General features: G+C 40.4%; 1 protein-coding gene across 1 annotated transcript in view; it reads right to left on the reverse strand.

Annotated features, from left to right (window-relative positions):
• The window catches only part of FRAS1 (Fraser extracellular matrix complex subunit 1), a 471,835-nt gene that overhangs the window by 230,753 nt on the left and 223,049 nt on the right, over positions 1-18,033 (reverse strand). The window contains exon 15 of the mRNA XM_055297229.2: positions 5,020-5,163. Coding sequence (XP_055153204.2) covers positions 5,020-5,163 — 144 coding nt within the window. The remainder of the gene's footprint in view (positions 1-5,019; positions 5,164-18,033) is intronic.

Raw genomic sequence — 18,033 nt, forward strand, 5'->3', positions numbered from 1 at the left:
TGAGGTTTCTAATTCTAGAACTGACATCCCAACAGAAGTGAGTAATCTAAAAGCTAAATACAATTTCCAAGAAATGAAAAATTGCAGCAATTTTTAGAAATTAGAATTGACCAACAATAAAAGCATTGCATATCAAACATTTTAAGATACACCTAAAATTATACCTACAAAGAAATTGGTAAATCTAAATAAAATTATTAGGAAGATGTACTTTGTTCCCAAACTAATCTATAACTTCAATGCAATATCAATAACAATTCCAGCTGAGTTTTCGCTCGCTCGCTTGCTTGCTTGCTTGCCACCCAAGCTGGAGTGCAGCAGCACAGTCATGGCCCACTGCCGCTTCAATCTCCCAGGCTCAGGTGATTCTCCTGCCTCAGCCTCCAGAGGAGCAAGGACTACAGGCACACACCACCACACCTGGCTAATTATTTTTTTTTATTTTTAGTAGAGATGAGGTCTCATATGTTGCCCAGCCTGGTCTTGAACTCCTGAGCTCAAGAGATCCTCTCGCCTCTTTGAAAAGGAAAGAAAGGGAATTTTCCCAATCAGATATTGAGACATACTACAAAGCCATAGAAATTAATGAACAAAATAGTTTGATAGTGGTACAAGAACAGAAATTTAGACTATGGAAATTTAGAAATTTCTATATCTTATAGCTCAGACAGAACTATGTGCATATGGAAATATAACATACAATGAAGAGAAATAAGGAAGGCTAGGCTGAATTACTAAATAATGTTAGGAAAACTGGATCATGAAATGGAAAAAAATCAAATGGGACCCCTACTTAAACATATATATATATATATATATATATATATATATATACACACACACACACACACACATATACATACACACACACATATATGACTATATATACATGTATGACTATATATACATATATGACTATATATACATATATATGACTATATATACATATAGATGACTATATATATATAGATGACTATATATATATAGGACTATATATATATAGATGACTATATATATATATAGGACTATATATATATGGACTTCAGATGGATCAACAACCTAAGTTAAGATAAAACATCAAATTAATAGAAGACAGAATAATTTATTTTTGAACCTTAGCAAAGGTCTTATTAAAAATTCAAAAGAAAAACCTTAAAGTAAAAAATAATGAATTAAAGATTATTGTTTAACAAAGGCATTATATTCAAAGTTAAAAGACAACAGAGTGAGAAAATTTGCCTATTTAAAACTGAAAAAAAGGCTACTATTATAACATACAAGGAAACTCCATAAAATAACTCCATAAAAGGAGGCAAGGCCAATAGAACAATGGGAAAAGCACATTTAAGAAGAAATCTACAGAATAGGAAACTTCAAGACCAACAGGAGTTGAAGATATACTCAAACTCATTAATCATCAGAAACAGGCAAATTTAATGGGTTGAACCTTTATACCTCTTGACCAGAAAAAATCAGAATCTTGATCATGCCAAGTGGTGGCAAGGATGTGGAGATGAGTGAGCCCTCATGCTTGGGAATGTAGATTGCACAGCGATTCTGGCAAGTAACCTGGCACTGCTTGGTCAAATGAAGAATATGCAGAGTCAAAAAACCAATCATTCTGCTCCTGGGTATAAATCCCAGGAAACTCCCTCTAGAGCTTTACAAAGGAACACATTTGAGGCTGTTCCCTGGTGCTCTGCAGCGATGCAGATGGAGAGAAAGGAGGGAGTCCATCACTGGGAGCATGGATGGGTAATATGAGGGGGGCACACCAGGGAGTGCTACATAGCAGTGAGAAGCGAAGGGCTAGGGGAGAGAACAACATGGTGCATCTTAAAAATGTACTGCTGAGTGAGAAAAGAAGGAAACAGCATGCACTTTGTAACATCTCACTTAAGAAAATTAAATACATATGCACTCAAAATAAAAATACCCGGTTAGGTAAGCTCATAAAAATAAAAAGATTTCAAAAAATGGTTGCATGGGTGCAAAAGAGAAATGAAGATTAAAAAAAAGAAAAGGGAGAAAGAAAAAAGGAGGGATGAAAGAGAAAGGAAAAAAAGAGAGGGAACGACTAACAGAAACCTCTGATTTATTATGCTTTGATTTATTATGTTAGCTACAGTCAGAAAAGCCCTTCATAATGGCATAAATACTTAAAAGATAAAAGAATGAGGAGGTTTCCTCCTTTGAATTGCCCCACTCTTTATATCTAATATTTGTAGAACGCAATACACGTACCACAGGTGAACCTGGTTACTGTAAGATCTTTCAGCCAGGGCATACCACCCTTCATAACAGGCTATGCTGGTTTTTTTTAAGCACTTGACTTTGAGATTTCTACAGATACGGGCTGGTAGGTTATAAATTATTAAACCCACACCAGCCGGTCTTTATCTTGAATAGCATTAATCTGAAAGGGAAATAAGTCAGCATTATCAGCATCCGACGTCTTAATTAACATTCCGATACCAATCAGTGAGTTGGTTCACTGTTGTTTTAGAAAATATTTCTGTGAACATTTCTGAAGTCATTTTGATACAAACTTGGAGAATAGTAACGATTTTATAAAAAGTGTAAGCTCCAGTTTTGTGTATCAAAAGGCCTGTTGGTCAACGCCAGTGGCATCACCAACTCTTGCACCAGGCTAAGCACATGACATGTAATTACTTGTAGATCTGTTGATTCATTGGTTGACTAATGTCAGCTATGATCCATCCTCCTGCCTGGAAGTTTCCTTCAGTTGCTTTTCAAAATGTGTACAGATAAAGCAGATTCCCACCTCTCACAGCCTCAAGTCTCACATTAACTATTCGTCTTTTTAAATACACCACTTCTCCAGCAAAAGTTGCCTTCTCAATCCAGATAATGTAGAGTCTCAGTGGCAGGTCAGTGTCACTGTTCCTCCATCAGTGACAGTAACCAGCATCCCAGGGGACTTAAAGGGTAAATGCCTTTAGGCCCTTGGATTAGTGCAAATTTGACATCTGTCAACCTTTAGAGAATACATCTGGCTTAATTGAGCAGGAAAGTGATGCTGGCAGAAAAAGATTAACATGCTCGCTTAATGGCAGCCTGGCCTTTCTTTCCTTATTCTCTCCTGAATCCACACAAAAGCCACGTGTGACTCATCGATACCAAGTGAGATTTTTCACACTGGCAATACTGATGGATCCCTGCACAGCTTTAAGCAAGCAGCTCCCAAGGGCTATCTCTCTTCTCTAAGACAAGTGGATTTGTCAAGTCCCTAAAATCATCTCATTTTTGCTGTTGCCCTGCTCAGTGAACAAAATGAGGACAATAACTCAAGAAAGTTTTAGGAGCTACACGTTTTTATTGATTTGGTGGACTTAGTTATGAAAAAAAAACAGTCCTCCTGGCCTCTCTACAGGTATGACCATCAAAGTAAACTCAATTCAAACCTTTCATTTACTGTCAGGATGCCTGCAGACCTGGCAATGTCCACAGGGATAGTCAGCTCATCCAAAGACTGACAGAAGACACAGAAGAAGGTGCAGAAGTGGAAAGGGGGAAAGGATAATGAAAAGGAAAATAAAAAAAAAATAGGTAGAGGTGCATAAGGAAATACCACATTATAATGGGCAGTAGAGTGGTTCCCAGGCAGTTAAGACCCAGAGCCAGAAGATCTAAGCTGGAATCCCAACTCTGCCCCTTATTGGCTGTGTGACCTTAAGCAAGTTTCTTACCCTCTCTGTTTCCTATCTGGAAAATGAGAATGGTTATATCTACCTCATGAAATTGTGAGGATTAAACACCAAACACTGACAGAACGTTTACTATGTCCCAGGCACTATCCTAAGTGCTTTGCGTATCTTAACTCGATCTCTCAACAGCCTTCTGAGTTGGGGGTGTATTCATTTTCTATTGCTGCTGTAGCAAATTACCATAAACTCTTTGGCTTAAAACAACACAAACTTATCATCTTATAGTTCTAGAAGTTAGAAGGCCTAGAATCAAAGTTTCTTCTGGAAGCTTTAGGGGTAGAATCTGTTCCTTGCCTGGACGCTCCAGGGGTAGAATCTGCTTCCTTGCCTTTTCCCAGATTCTAAAAGTCACCTGCATGCTCATGGCATTTTCCTTGCTTCACTCTGTCACTCTGACCTCTGGTTCCGTCCTCGACTCGACTTTTCTGACTTACTCTGTTGCCTCCCTCATATAAGGACTCTTGCGATTGATTACATGGGGCTCACCCAGATAATCCAGGATAATATCCTCACATCAAGATCCTTAACTTAATCACACCTAAAGAGTCCTCTTTGCTATTCAAGGGAACACACGACAGTTCCATGGATTAGGACAAGGGCATCATTGGGAGCCCAGTATTGTGTCTTCCACAGGTGCTACCATTATCCCCATTTCACAAGTGGGAATTGACATGGAGAGAGATTGACTAATGTGCCAAAAGCCATGCTTTTCCTCCTGACTTTCCTGCCTCTCAGTGGGTTGATGTTTATAAAGCACTTGAAACCGTGCCTGGTTCGAGGAAGCACTAAGCTGGGTTAACTCTCATTGCTATGGCCATGGATGTTAAGGTAGAATGGATAATAACTGCTCAGCTTTAAGTCAGTGGCACCAACACCAAAGGCGGGTCTGCCCTCAGCTGGCCTAATAGTCTCTTTGTCCCCATATTCCTTTGGAAGGCAGCCTGGTGTTGATAGAGAGTTTGGAGTTTGGGGAAAGAAAAGCCTAGGTGGGAGCCCAGCTCCTTTCCCTCCAGCTGTGGGTCTTGAGCAGGCCACCTGGGCCTCACTATTTTCATCTGCAGGACAAGACTAGAATGAGCACCCCAACCCTAGCAGACTGGTGGGACAATCAAGAGGAATCCCACTGGTGGAAAGTGTGTTATATACATCTAAATCAAAGATTAATCTCAGCAGCTATTCACATACATGTTGAGTAAAAGAAACATTGGTAATGTGCTATGATTTGAATACAACAAGGGATGCTGGAAGAGAAAAAGGAAAGGATACGTCGGCATCACAACCCAGCACTCACCGCTACAGGTGCCCTGCCTGTTGTAGAAGCCTTTTCCACAGCTGTTCTCACAGCCGCCATCTCTCAGCACGTGGAGGGGATCTCTGCAGGCCAAGCAGTGCTTCTCCGTTGGGCCCCAGCAACCTGCACAGGACTCATGGCAGACTGCAGACAAACAATAAAATCAGTGAGTATCTACAGCAGAAAGGACTGGTCATCATTTTTCTTTTAAATGTTTTAGAATTCACAAGGAGGATATCAGTTGGTTTCTTAGTTCCTAAACTGCTATTGACACATGTACACCTCAGGACAAACACACACCCTCTTCTTCAAGAAACTGTTTCTGTGGGCCAGAAGTACAACTTCAGTAAAGTATCGCTAAGAGATTCAGAAGAGGAAATCAGAGGCTTTTGAGAAATGGGATTTACAGAAAAGGAAATCGTAACTTTCTAGAGAAAGATGGACTGGTTAACGAAATCAGATGGTCCTCCACCCCCTTGCCTTTTGTAATCACACCACAGAGTGTCCACAGGATCACCACCTCCCACCTGCAGCACCATCAGAATCAGCTGAGGAGGGATACCTTGGACTCTAGTCCCAGATTCAACCTTCTGAGGACCCAGTCCTACTTGACATCTATCGTTCTTTGCCTTTCTATCTCTTTCCCCCCAGTATTATCTGTCCTACACATGTGTCTTAAGAACTCACAAAGCTTGCTTTTCTTTTATACCTTGAATTTCTTACATAACTTGCTCCTTTAAGATTTTAAAATGTTCTCCTCTTCAGCATTTGATTTTTTTTTATTACTCTTCAAGCTCACTCTTCACCTTAGCACTTCTGCAGAAGGACCTACTCTGAATAACTGAATTTTTTCAAATTTGGCTAGCTGTATGGCTAACCCCTACCTATGCTTTTGTTAATACATCCTAATTCTTAAAAGGTTTCTTTCACAATGGAGCACCAACTAGTTTGCAGAGGCATTGATTCTGACCAAAACTGGTAGGTAGAATGAATGCCTTGCTGCTTGCAAGCAGCTCGTTAACCCTACCTTAGTAATTCAAGTAGGCATCCCTTTGGAGGCAGAAGGAAGGATATCTGCCTTGCAAACCTCAAGATCCAATTCTCTCTTCTCAGTTCTAAATTGCGGAAGCAAGTCCTAATTTCAGACACTTTTTCTTCCCAAAAAAGGTAGGGATGATTACGAATTGTATTAAGTGCTAAAACGGGCTCTGCAATAAACAGTAACAGTGGTGGGGGTGGTGGGGACTAACTGTAGATCAAAAGGATGAGAGGCAGCCAGTCACAGGGAGTTGGACCATCACGAGCAGCTCTCGAGGAGGGAAGGAGTACGTGTATTTGGGGAAACTGAGGGCTGCCCCTGTGGCTGGAGTTGGTGAGGCACAGTGGGGGGCCATGGCATGATTCATGGCTGCAGCGATAGGCAGAGGCCTGGTCAAATTTGACCTTGGAGACCAAGGAAAGAAATTAGGATTTTTATCCTAATTACCATGTGAAGTCCTAAATGAGCTCACGCAAGACAGACACAAGATCTGATTGAGATGTTTCAAACCACTCTCTGGATGCCATGTAGAGAGGGTTTAAGGACCTGCTAGCAAGCAGGAGACCAGCACGGAGTCTACTGCATGACCCAGGTGAGAGGGGACTTGGACTAGTGGGGTGGGAAGCAAAGACAAAGGAAAGTTTCCTTATTTATCATCTGGTTCCCTTGTGAGATCGTAAGCTTCATGAGGGCAGGGCCCATTTCTATTTTGTTAACTCTGTACAAGGCACACTGCTTGTGCTTTACAAATGTCTCTCAAGTGACTTCATTTATATTTAACTCCTTATTCGTATTTTATAAATGTAGAACATGAAAATACTGTCCATATGCAGGGTGAGTTTAAGGATAAACTTACCCTTAAGCTTAGGATAAGTTTTAGTTATAATTTACTTGGTACTAAATTATAGTTAAAGATGTGGATGCAAAGATCTCAGTAACAAATTCTACCCTTAACACACTGAAATCTGCCTGACATTCATGTATTCCACCACCCTTTCATTACTGACTGTAATCATCATCTGAAGAGTCAATGACTCTTCAGGCCTTTGCCTCATTCACTCTGAGTTGATCTAAAGTCATTACCAAAACAAACAAACAAAAAATCCACTCTCATTTCTAAAAAGTTATGCCAAGCTGATATATCAACATTCAACAGAAGCACACAAAGACACATGTAACGCATGTTCCCAGATGCCCACAGGTAAGCCACGTTATCTGAGGTCTGCTGCAGGAACACTTAGAACACTCTGTCACCTAGGTGCACCGGTGATTGTGCAAACTGCACTGGGGCATAAGTGCCGAGGAAATGATGCATGGAAAGTGAGGCTGAAAAGACAACAGGGGTCAGACTTCCAACTTCAGATGGGCCAGGGTACGGACCTTGGACTTCATGCCATGGAAAGTTTTAATCAGGGCAGTGGAATGATAACTTCTGCTTTTTAGAGAGTTCATTCTGGCAGTGGGGAGAAAAGAAAGTAACTCAAGACATCTGTAGGGGATGAAATCATCTTTGTCCAGAGGTACAGAGGAGATAAGAAATTAAAGCACAGCTCCCTAGCTCTCTTCAGTGATTGGCTGAATAGCAGCACAGACATGCAGTTATACTGGTTGCTAAAATAGTAAAATACTTTCAAACTGGTTGATAAATGACTGTCACCCTGAGTTTCATCCCCAGAATCTCCACCCAACACCATGTTCCACAAACAAAAGATCTGACACAGGAGAAGGTCTGGGGTCCCCTCCTTCTCTCTGATGTGCATCTGTGCCATACTGCTTGTTAGATACTTTTACTATACCCTTGGTGTTACCAATCTGGACAGTGACCAAAGAATGAGCAGGATGGCCTCAATCAAGAGACTTAGGGATGGCATTCAGGCCCCCCACAAATTGAGCTCTCCTTAACTTTCCAGCTCCATCTTCCACTATCTCCCTTTGCACATAAATTCTACGAAGCAGGGCGCCTTACATGTGTCATGTGCCCATATATGAGTTCTGGATGCCCCACACAGGATTCACGCAGCCCACAATGTCACTGGCTCCTTCCTTAGCCCCTAAAATCCTGTTTATATGTAATTTCCTGTTTATATTTCCTAAGTTGTCACTCCTTCTGTGAAGCTTTGCTAAACTTGTCTAATAACCTTTCTCTATGTTCCTGCAGCATGCTGCATATGCCTCTCTTATTATATTTATCCTACTGTACTAACTTACTCAGTTACGAATCAATCTCAATGGAATTCAGTCTTCAATGGAATTTAATACCCTCCCAAATGGGGATGATGTTTTAGTCATTGTAAACCCCCAGTATCCAGACTGATGCCTGGCACCTAGTCAGTACTCATTAAATGTAGGCTAAATGAATGCACAGCAGATTTTTAAAATTGATTATAGGGAATTCATCCTCTCAGTTACCTTCTACATGGAAACAACTCACCACAAGGTCATAGTCTTAAGATATAACTTAAGAGAAACTTGAAGCTTTAATACGTACTTGATAAATGCTGAAGTCCAAATCTGCTTATGATGATAAATACTGATGCTGCATCTATATAGAGTACCAAACATGACAGTGGTCCTACTGTTTTTTTACATATTACACAAAAGACATGTTCCATGGCCAGACACAACAGCAGAAGGAATTTTTATTTCAACACAGGAATATGCTGAACTGTCATTTCTTATAATGATATACTTCCACTGTGGTTTCTTTAAAATAAATTGTATTGTGTATATTTAAGGTACACAACATGATATTATAAGGTGTGTGTATACATATTTATATATACATAATTATAAAAAGGTGTGTGTGCATATATATACACCTTATAATATCACACTGTATACCTTAAATATGTACCTTATATATATTTAATAATATATGTGTATGTTTAATACACCTTATATTTTATAAGGCTAAGTATACATCTGCACCTTATATTTTATATTTTATATACAGTATATATATATGCACCTTATAATATGTTATATGCCTTAAATATATATACACACACCTTATAATATCATGTCGTATACCTTAAAATATATGAAGAGGATTAGTATATATATATATATCTATATATATATATATCGAGAGAGAGGAACAAATTAACATACCAATCTTCTCACATAGTTACCCATTTTCCCCTGTGTGGCAAGAACAGCTATAATCTACTGATTTAGCAAAAATCCCACTGTGTTTGCAATTGATTTCTAATTTCTAACACTGAACATATGCTACCACTGCTTATCTCTCACATATGGCTTTTATTATATTTGGGTTATTATAAAAAATAAGAGGTCACTCCCTGACTTTTCACCATAATTTCTCTTAGTGATACATTTCAGATCACACAGGATTTGAATTATATGTTGTGAACATTGTGGCAATAAATTTTAAAAGAGGGTGAATAAGAGAAAGCTATATTTTTATCTCATGTGTAACAGATAATTTATTTGGTAAGATCCCTGACTTTTCTGGAGCATAACCAGACATGTGTTGGCTTCTTGAGCAACTCATTTCAAAAATGAAAAGGAACAAATTACTTTTCCTTTGGCAATTCTTTACTGAAACCCTACTCTAAAAATAACACACCTCTTTTTGTATTTGATACTTTTGAAATAGAAGATTGCTTTAAATATATTTTAAGCTATGCTTCTCTAAGAATAAAATGCAGCCCTTTTCCAGGGAAACCATTAAAAGCACTTCCTGTAAGCACCTTATTTTTCACAAAGCCTTCCCAGACCCACAGCAGTGGACACAGACACCCATTTGCTCTTTTCTGTGGCCGTTTGGAGTAAGTTTCCAGAGAATTAGTACAATTGATTTGTAGTTCCTCTGAGATTCATCAGTGAGGCTGCAGTTCGTATTTTCAAACTGCCAAGATGTTTTTACTCACAACTGCACAGAAAACGCCCAAATTTTAGGCACAAGCAGGTGTGATATACGCAAATCAAATTCCTTCATTCTGTTATTATCCAGTTTGTGGCAACTGCCAGCTTTCATTCTCATCTTGAAAATGACTAGGTAGTACTTGCCAAATTTTGAAGTATTATCAGGAGACAGTGGGTAAATTTTCAATAAGAAGCTCTTGTTGAATGAAAAATTTTTTCTGTCTTGAACTCTACTGTTCCCTGGTTTCCTAATTTGTACAGTGGAAATAATAATATTTGTTATACCTAGTTCACGAGGACATGGAGAGATGGCAAGTTTGGAAAAGCAGAGAATTTTGTGTGCGATCATATGAATGGCATGGGGGGAACTGCAGTTTGTCTCAACTGCTGTCAAAAGCAAAGTAATTTTAAAGGGAGCAAATTAAAGTGCAACACAAGAGAGAAGGGGGAAGGATGGAAAAGACTACAGGAAAGGTTGGCTCACTTAGAAAGGAAGGGAAGGGAAGAATTACAGCCTGCAGGGATTTGGCCAGCAGCTATATGAAGGGGCTCCAGCCTTGCCCAGGGGCTTCACACTTAGAAGCTCTTTCCTTGCAACCTCTACAAAACAACAGCGAAAGCTCTTTGAAAGTGATTGGAAATACCTTGATGAGGCTCTGATGCCTGAAAGACCACTTCCCCCTCCCCAATCACAGCCCCACAAGAGGCCAAGGCTGGTCGCCTGAGATGCTATAACTCTAGGCTAATTTAAAAGAAGTTCCAAAAACATCTGAGCCATCACCATTTTTGATCCTTTTACTCCAATCTTCTGTCCCTTCTCAGACTGGGCCTCTGCCTGCTACTGCCTCCCTTTGCCAATTGAAGGCTTTACACCTGAAATGGGAATGTCTGGTCTCCACATATTCTGAAAACTCCTAAGTACTTGAGGAACTTCATAATAGAAAAAAGTACAAACACGCAAAAAAAATCGTCAGCATCATCAAAAGCTGGAGATATGCAAACCAAACAGGAGAGCAGCCACTAGATGCACTGGATGAGACATGCACATTATATTTTTAAACTGCAATTACTTTTGCACCACCTAATAACATGTATGCATCCTAGAAACAGTGCTTAGTGAGAAAAAAAAAAGTCAAGAAAGAAGGAAATATGTGGCCGAGTTTGGTGGCTTGTGCCTGTAATCCCAGGAGTTTGGGAGGCCGACGTGGGTGGATCACTCCAGGTCAGGAGTTCAAGACCAGCCTGGCCAACATGGTGAAATCCTGTCTCTATGAAAAATACAAAAAAATAAAATTAGCTGGGTGTGGTGGCACACGCCTGTAGTCCCAGCTACTCAGAAGGCTGAGGCAGGAGAATCGTTCAAATCTGGGAGGCAGAGATTACAGTGAGCCAAGATCGCGCCACTGTACTCCAGCCTGGGTGATAGAGTGAGACTCCATCAAAAGAAAAAAAAAAAAGAAGGAAATATCTACCCAGGCATACAAAACAATAAGAGCATATACATACAAAAAGTACACACTAAATCACATTAGTATAGTTATTTAAAAGGGAAGCTGGGAAGAAGGGGAATGGGAATAGGGCATGATAACAAAAGGAATAGACAGGCAGATGGATGGGCAGACAAAAAAGCAAGAGAATAGCTTGGCCCAGACCAATGATGAAAATGGGCCATCAACTGACAAGCATGATTAACTCCACATGCTTCATAAGAATCCCAAAAATAGGTAAAAGAAAAAAATTAAACAAGATTTCATTTTACATCAATCAAACTGACAATTTAAGAAGGTTTGTAATGCCTAGTGTTGACAAGAGTGCTGGCAAGTAGGCACCCTTATACATTTCTGGTAGGAGTACAAATTAGTACAACTTTCTTAAAAGAGTGTAGTATGTTACTCTGTGTCAAAAAGCTTAAAAACCATACATAAACCTTTGGACCGGGTAGTCACATGTCTAAAAATGGATTCAAAAATATTCACCACAATTTCTACGAAAAATGTTTACATCATGGTTACATATAATTAAAAAAATTAGGAACAAATATCAAACCATAGAGGATTGGCTAAATGAATGATTGCATAGCCAGAAGCGGAAAATTATACAACAGCTTTAAAAAGATATTGTAGAAGGATAAGTAATAACATAAAGAAAGCAAGCAATAAAACTGTAAATAGAGTATGATTTTAGTTTTGAAAAAAAAGTGTATGTGTATAGACACACAAAAAGATATCTTTATAAATTAGGAAGACATATACCAAAATACTAACAGTAGTGATTTGGGGAAGTTTGAGTTAGGAATTTTAGCTGACTTTTTATTATACCTTGTATTATATTGACTTTAATTATTTTTTGGAATAAACATAAATTCATTTGGTACTTGGGGGGAGTTTTAGTAATTTTCCTAATGTTGGAGGGAGGAAAGCTATAGTCCTTTTCCCTAAGGTACATGCTAGGTAAATAACTTGTTAACCTATTAACCATGATTGTGATACAGCTGAATGATTTACCCATCTTGAGTAATATATTTGAATTCTTAGCAGGGTCTTTGGTAGACACAGAACTTGAACCAAAGGAAATTACTTCCCAGCCAATGAAGGCTTTGGCAGGTCCACACGGACTTTTCATTGCTTCGTAAGTTAGAGGACAAAGCCAGACATTCAGCTCATCAGGAGTATCTGGTAAAGTTATCTCTTCTATCTCCTGCCCCTCTACCTATATTCCTAAATCGACAACACAGGTATAATCCAAGGGTTTTCAAGACCACCAGCTTCTCAGCTTCTACTCATCCTCTGTGACCACTGAAAATCCACAGCTGCTAGGACTCCCTGTGTTCCCTCCCCAATCCTACACCCAGTGGCCCCTGTTAATTAAATGCCTATTGTCTACTCCAGTGATGTCTACTGAAACTGAAGAGCCAAAGGCAGGACCGCCAACCAAAACAACCTTTTGATGGGGAGAGTTCTCAGACCTCCTGGGTGCACTAACACAGCTGCTCAGATCTCAGCAGCAACAACAGGGAGGTGCTGTTAGCTCTGTGGGCAGCACAGAAGCAGGGGAGGGCAGAACAGGGACAGTGCTTGGGTGGGGGACGGAGAAGAGAAAGAATGCATGCCATACAGTCTAGCTAAAATAACTGAGAACCTTCCAAACTGGGCAGAAAGCCAGAAGACTTGTCACTAGTTGGTACTCCATAGCTGAAATAGTTTGGGGTTCAGATTTGTCAGGAAGAATGGGATCTGTCTGAAAGATAAACTCTGTGGCATCTGTGACAGGCTTTCTCTGCTGGTATGTGATACTTTTGTTCTGTCATTTGTCTTCTGGCATATACAGCAAGGGTCTAGAAGTGGCAAAGACAAATGCCAAACACAGCCAGCTTCCTGCCAAAGCAAAGGTCCCAGACACAACACCACCAGCTGTTTTCCCCTCTTCTCTCCATTTATTCTGTACATGAATATAATATCCAAAGAGAGAGGGGCCTTGGAACACTGTTGTCACCTGCCTCGTTGGGTCTTGTTTACTCAAAAAAACTTACATTCTAGGAAGGCAATCCTATTGTCTTCCCTTCTGAATGTCCCGAAATACTCCATGGACACGACCCAAGTTTTGAAGACAGTTTATTTTATAAGTCACCTTCCCAACTCTGATAAAGCATACAACTATGTTAAACATGAGGAAAAGAGAAGAAAAAGAGGGGTGAGAAAAATAGTCTGTAATTATCCTGAGGCCACAACTAGCCAGAAATTGCTGACAAGGAGCAAATAGTGGAAGCCAAATGGAAGATAGGTCATATATGTAAGCCAAAGTTTAGCCATGCCTGTACATTTCTGTTCATTGCTCTCTATGCAATGGTTTATCACATTTTTTCTATCAAAAATTATTCCAGAGGGCCACAGATACACTTAGCACCATGTGAAATTTAGAAGTATATGGCATGTCCCTGCCCCAGTGACTGATCATTTCCTATCATATTCCCCTGTAAAGTATCTTTATAGCACTAATAATAATTTCATATAATGATAACTATCTAAGTATTTAAAATTATCTTGTTTATTTGTTTAGAGGCACTCTCCTCCCATTGAGGAAGTTAAGTTCCTTAACTAGAGGGAAGTTTTCTGTCTGCTTCACTCTGTATCTCTGGTGTCTGGGACAGGGCGTGGTACACAGAAGAGGCTCCACAAATATTTATGCATGAACAGAATGGAAGAGACAGGAGATACCACTTGAAGCAATAAGTCACCTTTATGAGACAGTCAGCAATTTAGTAAGAGACCATAATTGCTGTAGAATGCCAAAGAAGTTCTGAACAATGCACAGGATTTAAAGAATAGAACAAAATGAACGAAGGCAGTTGTAGAAACATGCAGGGCCCCTAAACTGAGTATGTGACCCAGCAATGAAACTGAGACTGACCCTCCAATCCTGGGGTATGTTGCAAGGGCCATGGAGGTGACACCAGCTTGGTAATGACTATCCCAACAGAGAAAGGGGGGCCCCTGTCTTGCGAGGAGGGCTCCTGGATTTCAGAACAGTAGTTTCATAGGTGCCATTGTCAAGAGGTCCACCCAGGGCACAGCCAGGCTGGGATAAGTCATGTGTTGGAACACAACACCAAGACCCATTAAATCTCCGCTGCTTTGGACCTGGCTTTGCAAGGTCAGTGCTTCATTTCTGCAAATGACTGGCTGCTCCAGTCAACCATCGTTCCAACAAATAATTAACTTCAGAAGGTCCTCTGCTCAGGCCACAGCTTTTAAATCTCAACTAGGTCAACATCCTAGATGTAAATTTTATAGGTTTTTTTATTATAAACTTTTCCTCTAAATATGTCACAATATTGGCTAAGAAACAAATAATCATAGATTCTCATTGTTTAATCTGAGCACTTAAAGAAAATTTTCTTTCCTTTTTAAAGAAAAAGGGATTTTAATTTGTTGTAAAGAATACAGTATACTGTTCTCTCTATATTTACTTCTCCATAACATATAAAAGCAGATTTTATTTTAGATGAGACATTAATGGCAGAAAGCTCTTTGTTGCTTAATGTAAGCTATTTGGTTTTTATCTCTATAGGTTGAAAAATAAAGGAATGGTTTCAATAATATCAATAGCTGCCTTTTATGGTCCACATACTAAGGCCAGGCATAATGTATTTATACATTTCAAACAGCTTTTCTAACCTTCATAATAATGGTTTAAAGTAGATAATATCATCCCCATTTTGCAGTTGAAAAAATTGAAGTTCAGAGAGGTTAAATGGTTTGCCAAAGCCCTCTTGCAGCAAGTGGTAGAGGTGCAATTCAAAATAATCCTATCCCTTATAATCCTGTAAAATGTTCAGTTGCTTGATTCTTTACATCTCAAAATCTGAGACCATACAGCACTCAGATATAAAATAAACATCAAAGGCTTTTGGATTTTGTTTTTGTTTGTTTTGTTTTATTTTACATCTCTATAAGCAACAACTAACCTGCCTGGACTGTGAGCTCACTATAGGCAAAGAGTGAATCTTATTTACTTTATACACTTCATGTACTCAGGACCTAGAACAATGATCAAAAAAGAAAGGGGAAATGAAATGAAAGGAACAAGGAAGAAGGACAATGGAAAGCAGAACCCAAGTCTCTAAACTTGTATAAACGGCTTTCTAGACACCAGGTATCATCTCCTAGACCAGGAGTTCCCAACCCCCAGGCACAGATCAGTTTCAGTCTGTGGCCTGTTAGGAACTGGGCCACACAACAGGAGGCAAGCAGTGGGTGAGGCAGCATTGTCACCAAGCTCTGCCTCATAGGAGCGAGTGCAAACCCTACTGTGAATTGCCTATGTGAGGGATCTAGGTTGCAGCTGCTTATGAGAATCTAACTAATGCCTGATGGTCTGAGCTGGAACAGTTTCATCCCGAAGCCACCCCCAGCTCCCCAGTCCATGGAAAAATTGTCTTCCATGAAACCAGTACCTCATGCCAAAAAGGTTGGGGACTGCTGCCCTAAATGGAGTATGTGCATTCACTCATTCAATCTTCATAGCAGTGAGATGTGGCAGATATTATGTCCCTGTTTTACCCATAAGGCAATTGAAGCGTGGAGTTAAAGAATAGGTAAGTGACAGAGGCAAGATTAGAAACCAGGTGGTTTAGGCCAGGCGCAGTGGATCACGCCTGTAATCCCAGCACTTTGGGAGGCCAAGGCGGCAGATCACCTGAGGTCAGGAGTTTGAGACCAGCCTGGCCAACATGGTGAAACCCTGTCTCTACTAAAAATACAAAATTAGCTGGGCATGGTGGCACATATCTGTAATGCTAGTTACTTGGAAGCCTGAGGCAGGAGAATCGCTTGAATCCAGGAGGCAGAGGTTGCACTGAGCCAAGATCATGACAAGAGCAAAACTCTGTCTTAAAAAAAAAAAAGGCAATAAATAACAGAAACCATAAACCAATTCAAACAAACAAACAAACAAAAAAAAGAGGCCAGGTGTGGTGGCTCATGCCTGTAATCCCAGCACTTTGGGAGGCCAAGGCGGGCAGATCACTTGAGGTCAGGAGTTCGACACCAGCCTGGCCAATATGGTGAAACCCCATCTCTACTAAAATACAAAAATTAGCCAGGTGTGGTGGTGAGTGCCTGTAATCCCAGCTGCTCAGGAGGCAGGAGAATCGCTTGAACCCAGGAGGCAGAGGTTTCAGTGAGCCGAGATTGTGCCACTGTACTCCAGCCTGGATGACAGAGCGAGACAAGAAAGAAAGAAAAGAAAGGAAGGGAAGGGAAGGGAAGGGAAGGGATGGGAAGGGAAGGGAAGGGAAGGGGAGGGGAGGGGGAGGGGGAGGGGACGGGGAGGGGGAGGGGGAGGGGAAAGGGAAGGGGAAGGGGAAGGGGAAGGGAGAAAGAAAGAAAAAAGAAACCAGGTGGTTTAGCTCCAGGGTCCAAGCTCTTAACCACCGGGCCAGGCTCCCCATAATATCTGCGCCTGCAGAATGAAAGCAGCATTTGCCCTGCGGTACACGTGGCTCTATCCTCAGGCCTTTGTGAATAAAATAAGTTTTAAGTAGACAAACAAAACATTGATACACATATAAAAATGGGCTAAATCCTACTCTTTCTCTTTTCAAAGATTACAACCTTATGAGCTACTCATTTTAACGTAATCTTACATGGTGCGTGTTGTTGGTTGTTTTAGCTTTTCTTCTTATGGACTCTCATATCTAAGATTTGTGTGCACAGTTCAGTGGTCCCACCAGAGTGGAACAGAGGCTGATTGAAAAGAGGGGCAAGACAAGCAAGAAAGAATGTTCTCATGACCTGGCGAGTTCCACCTGGATCCAGTTTAGATTTAATACCTGAGTTTTTAAGATGAGTCAATGGAACCACTGTTCTGGTAGAGGGAATAGAGTAAACCCAAGGCAAGTGATACCAAAGAGCCAGGCAGGAAGAGTGCAAGGTCAAGTATTGTGGTGGGGAAGGTGGGGAGGGGGAGCAAGGATCATCCATACATGTATAAAGCCTGGCCATCAGTCTCCAGGTAATTAAGCAGTGGGCTATTAATTCCTGGAAATGGGGGAGAGCAGGGCAAGCGGCAGGAACAAAGGTACAAGCTCAATGCTAGGTCTGCAGAGTTAAGAAGAGTGGGGTAGGATGGGCAAGAGGGGATATTAATCAGATCCAGCTGTTGGCAAAGGACACATAGGGGTTAAAGCAGAAGTTTGAGTGCCAGAACTAAAATCTGAGCTTTGGGTACTAACAGGGTGATCACTCTATGGCCCTACCTGCTGTGAAAAAAGGCAACCTACATCTGTCTCTGGTTTAGTTCATATAAAAACAAGCTAGTGCTAAGCCTTAATGTACGGTGGTCAAACCATCAAACTCTGGAGTTGTGAAGGCAGGGGAAATGAAGCAGGGACTGGTATGGAGTGCATCATGTGGCCTATAATTACAACATTATTCAGTTTAATCATGCAAAATATGTAACAATAGTATTAATATATGCACATGTGTTTATATGCATGTGTGTGTTTGTGCATATACCCCTAAATTTAAGAGAAAAGAGAAAATGATAAGGTCCCCTATGGGTAAGATCCTCGGACAGGACTAAGTGTT

Source organism: Symphalangus syndactylus, chromosome 10, assembly GCF_028878055.3.
Source record: "Symphalangus syndactylus isolate Jambi chromosome 10, NHGRI_mSymSyn1-v2.1_pri, whole genome shotgun sequence".
Taxonomy (NCBI): Eukaryota; Metazoa; Chordata; class Mammalia; order Primates; family Hylobatidae; genus Symphalangus; species Symphalangus syndactylus.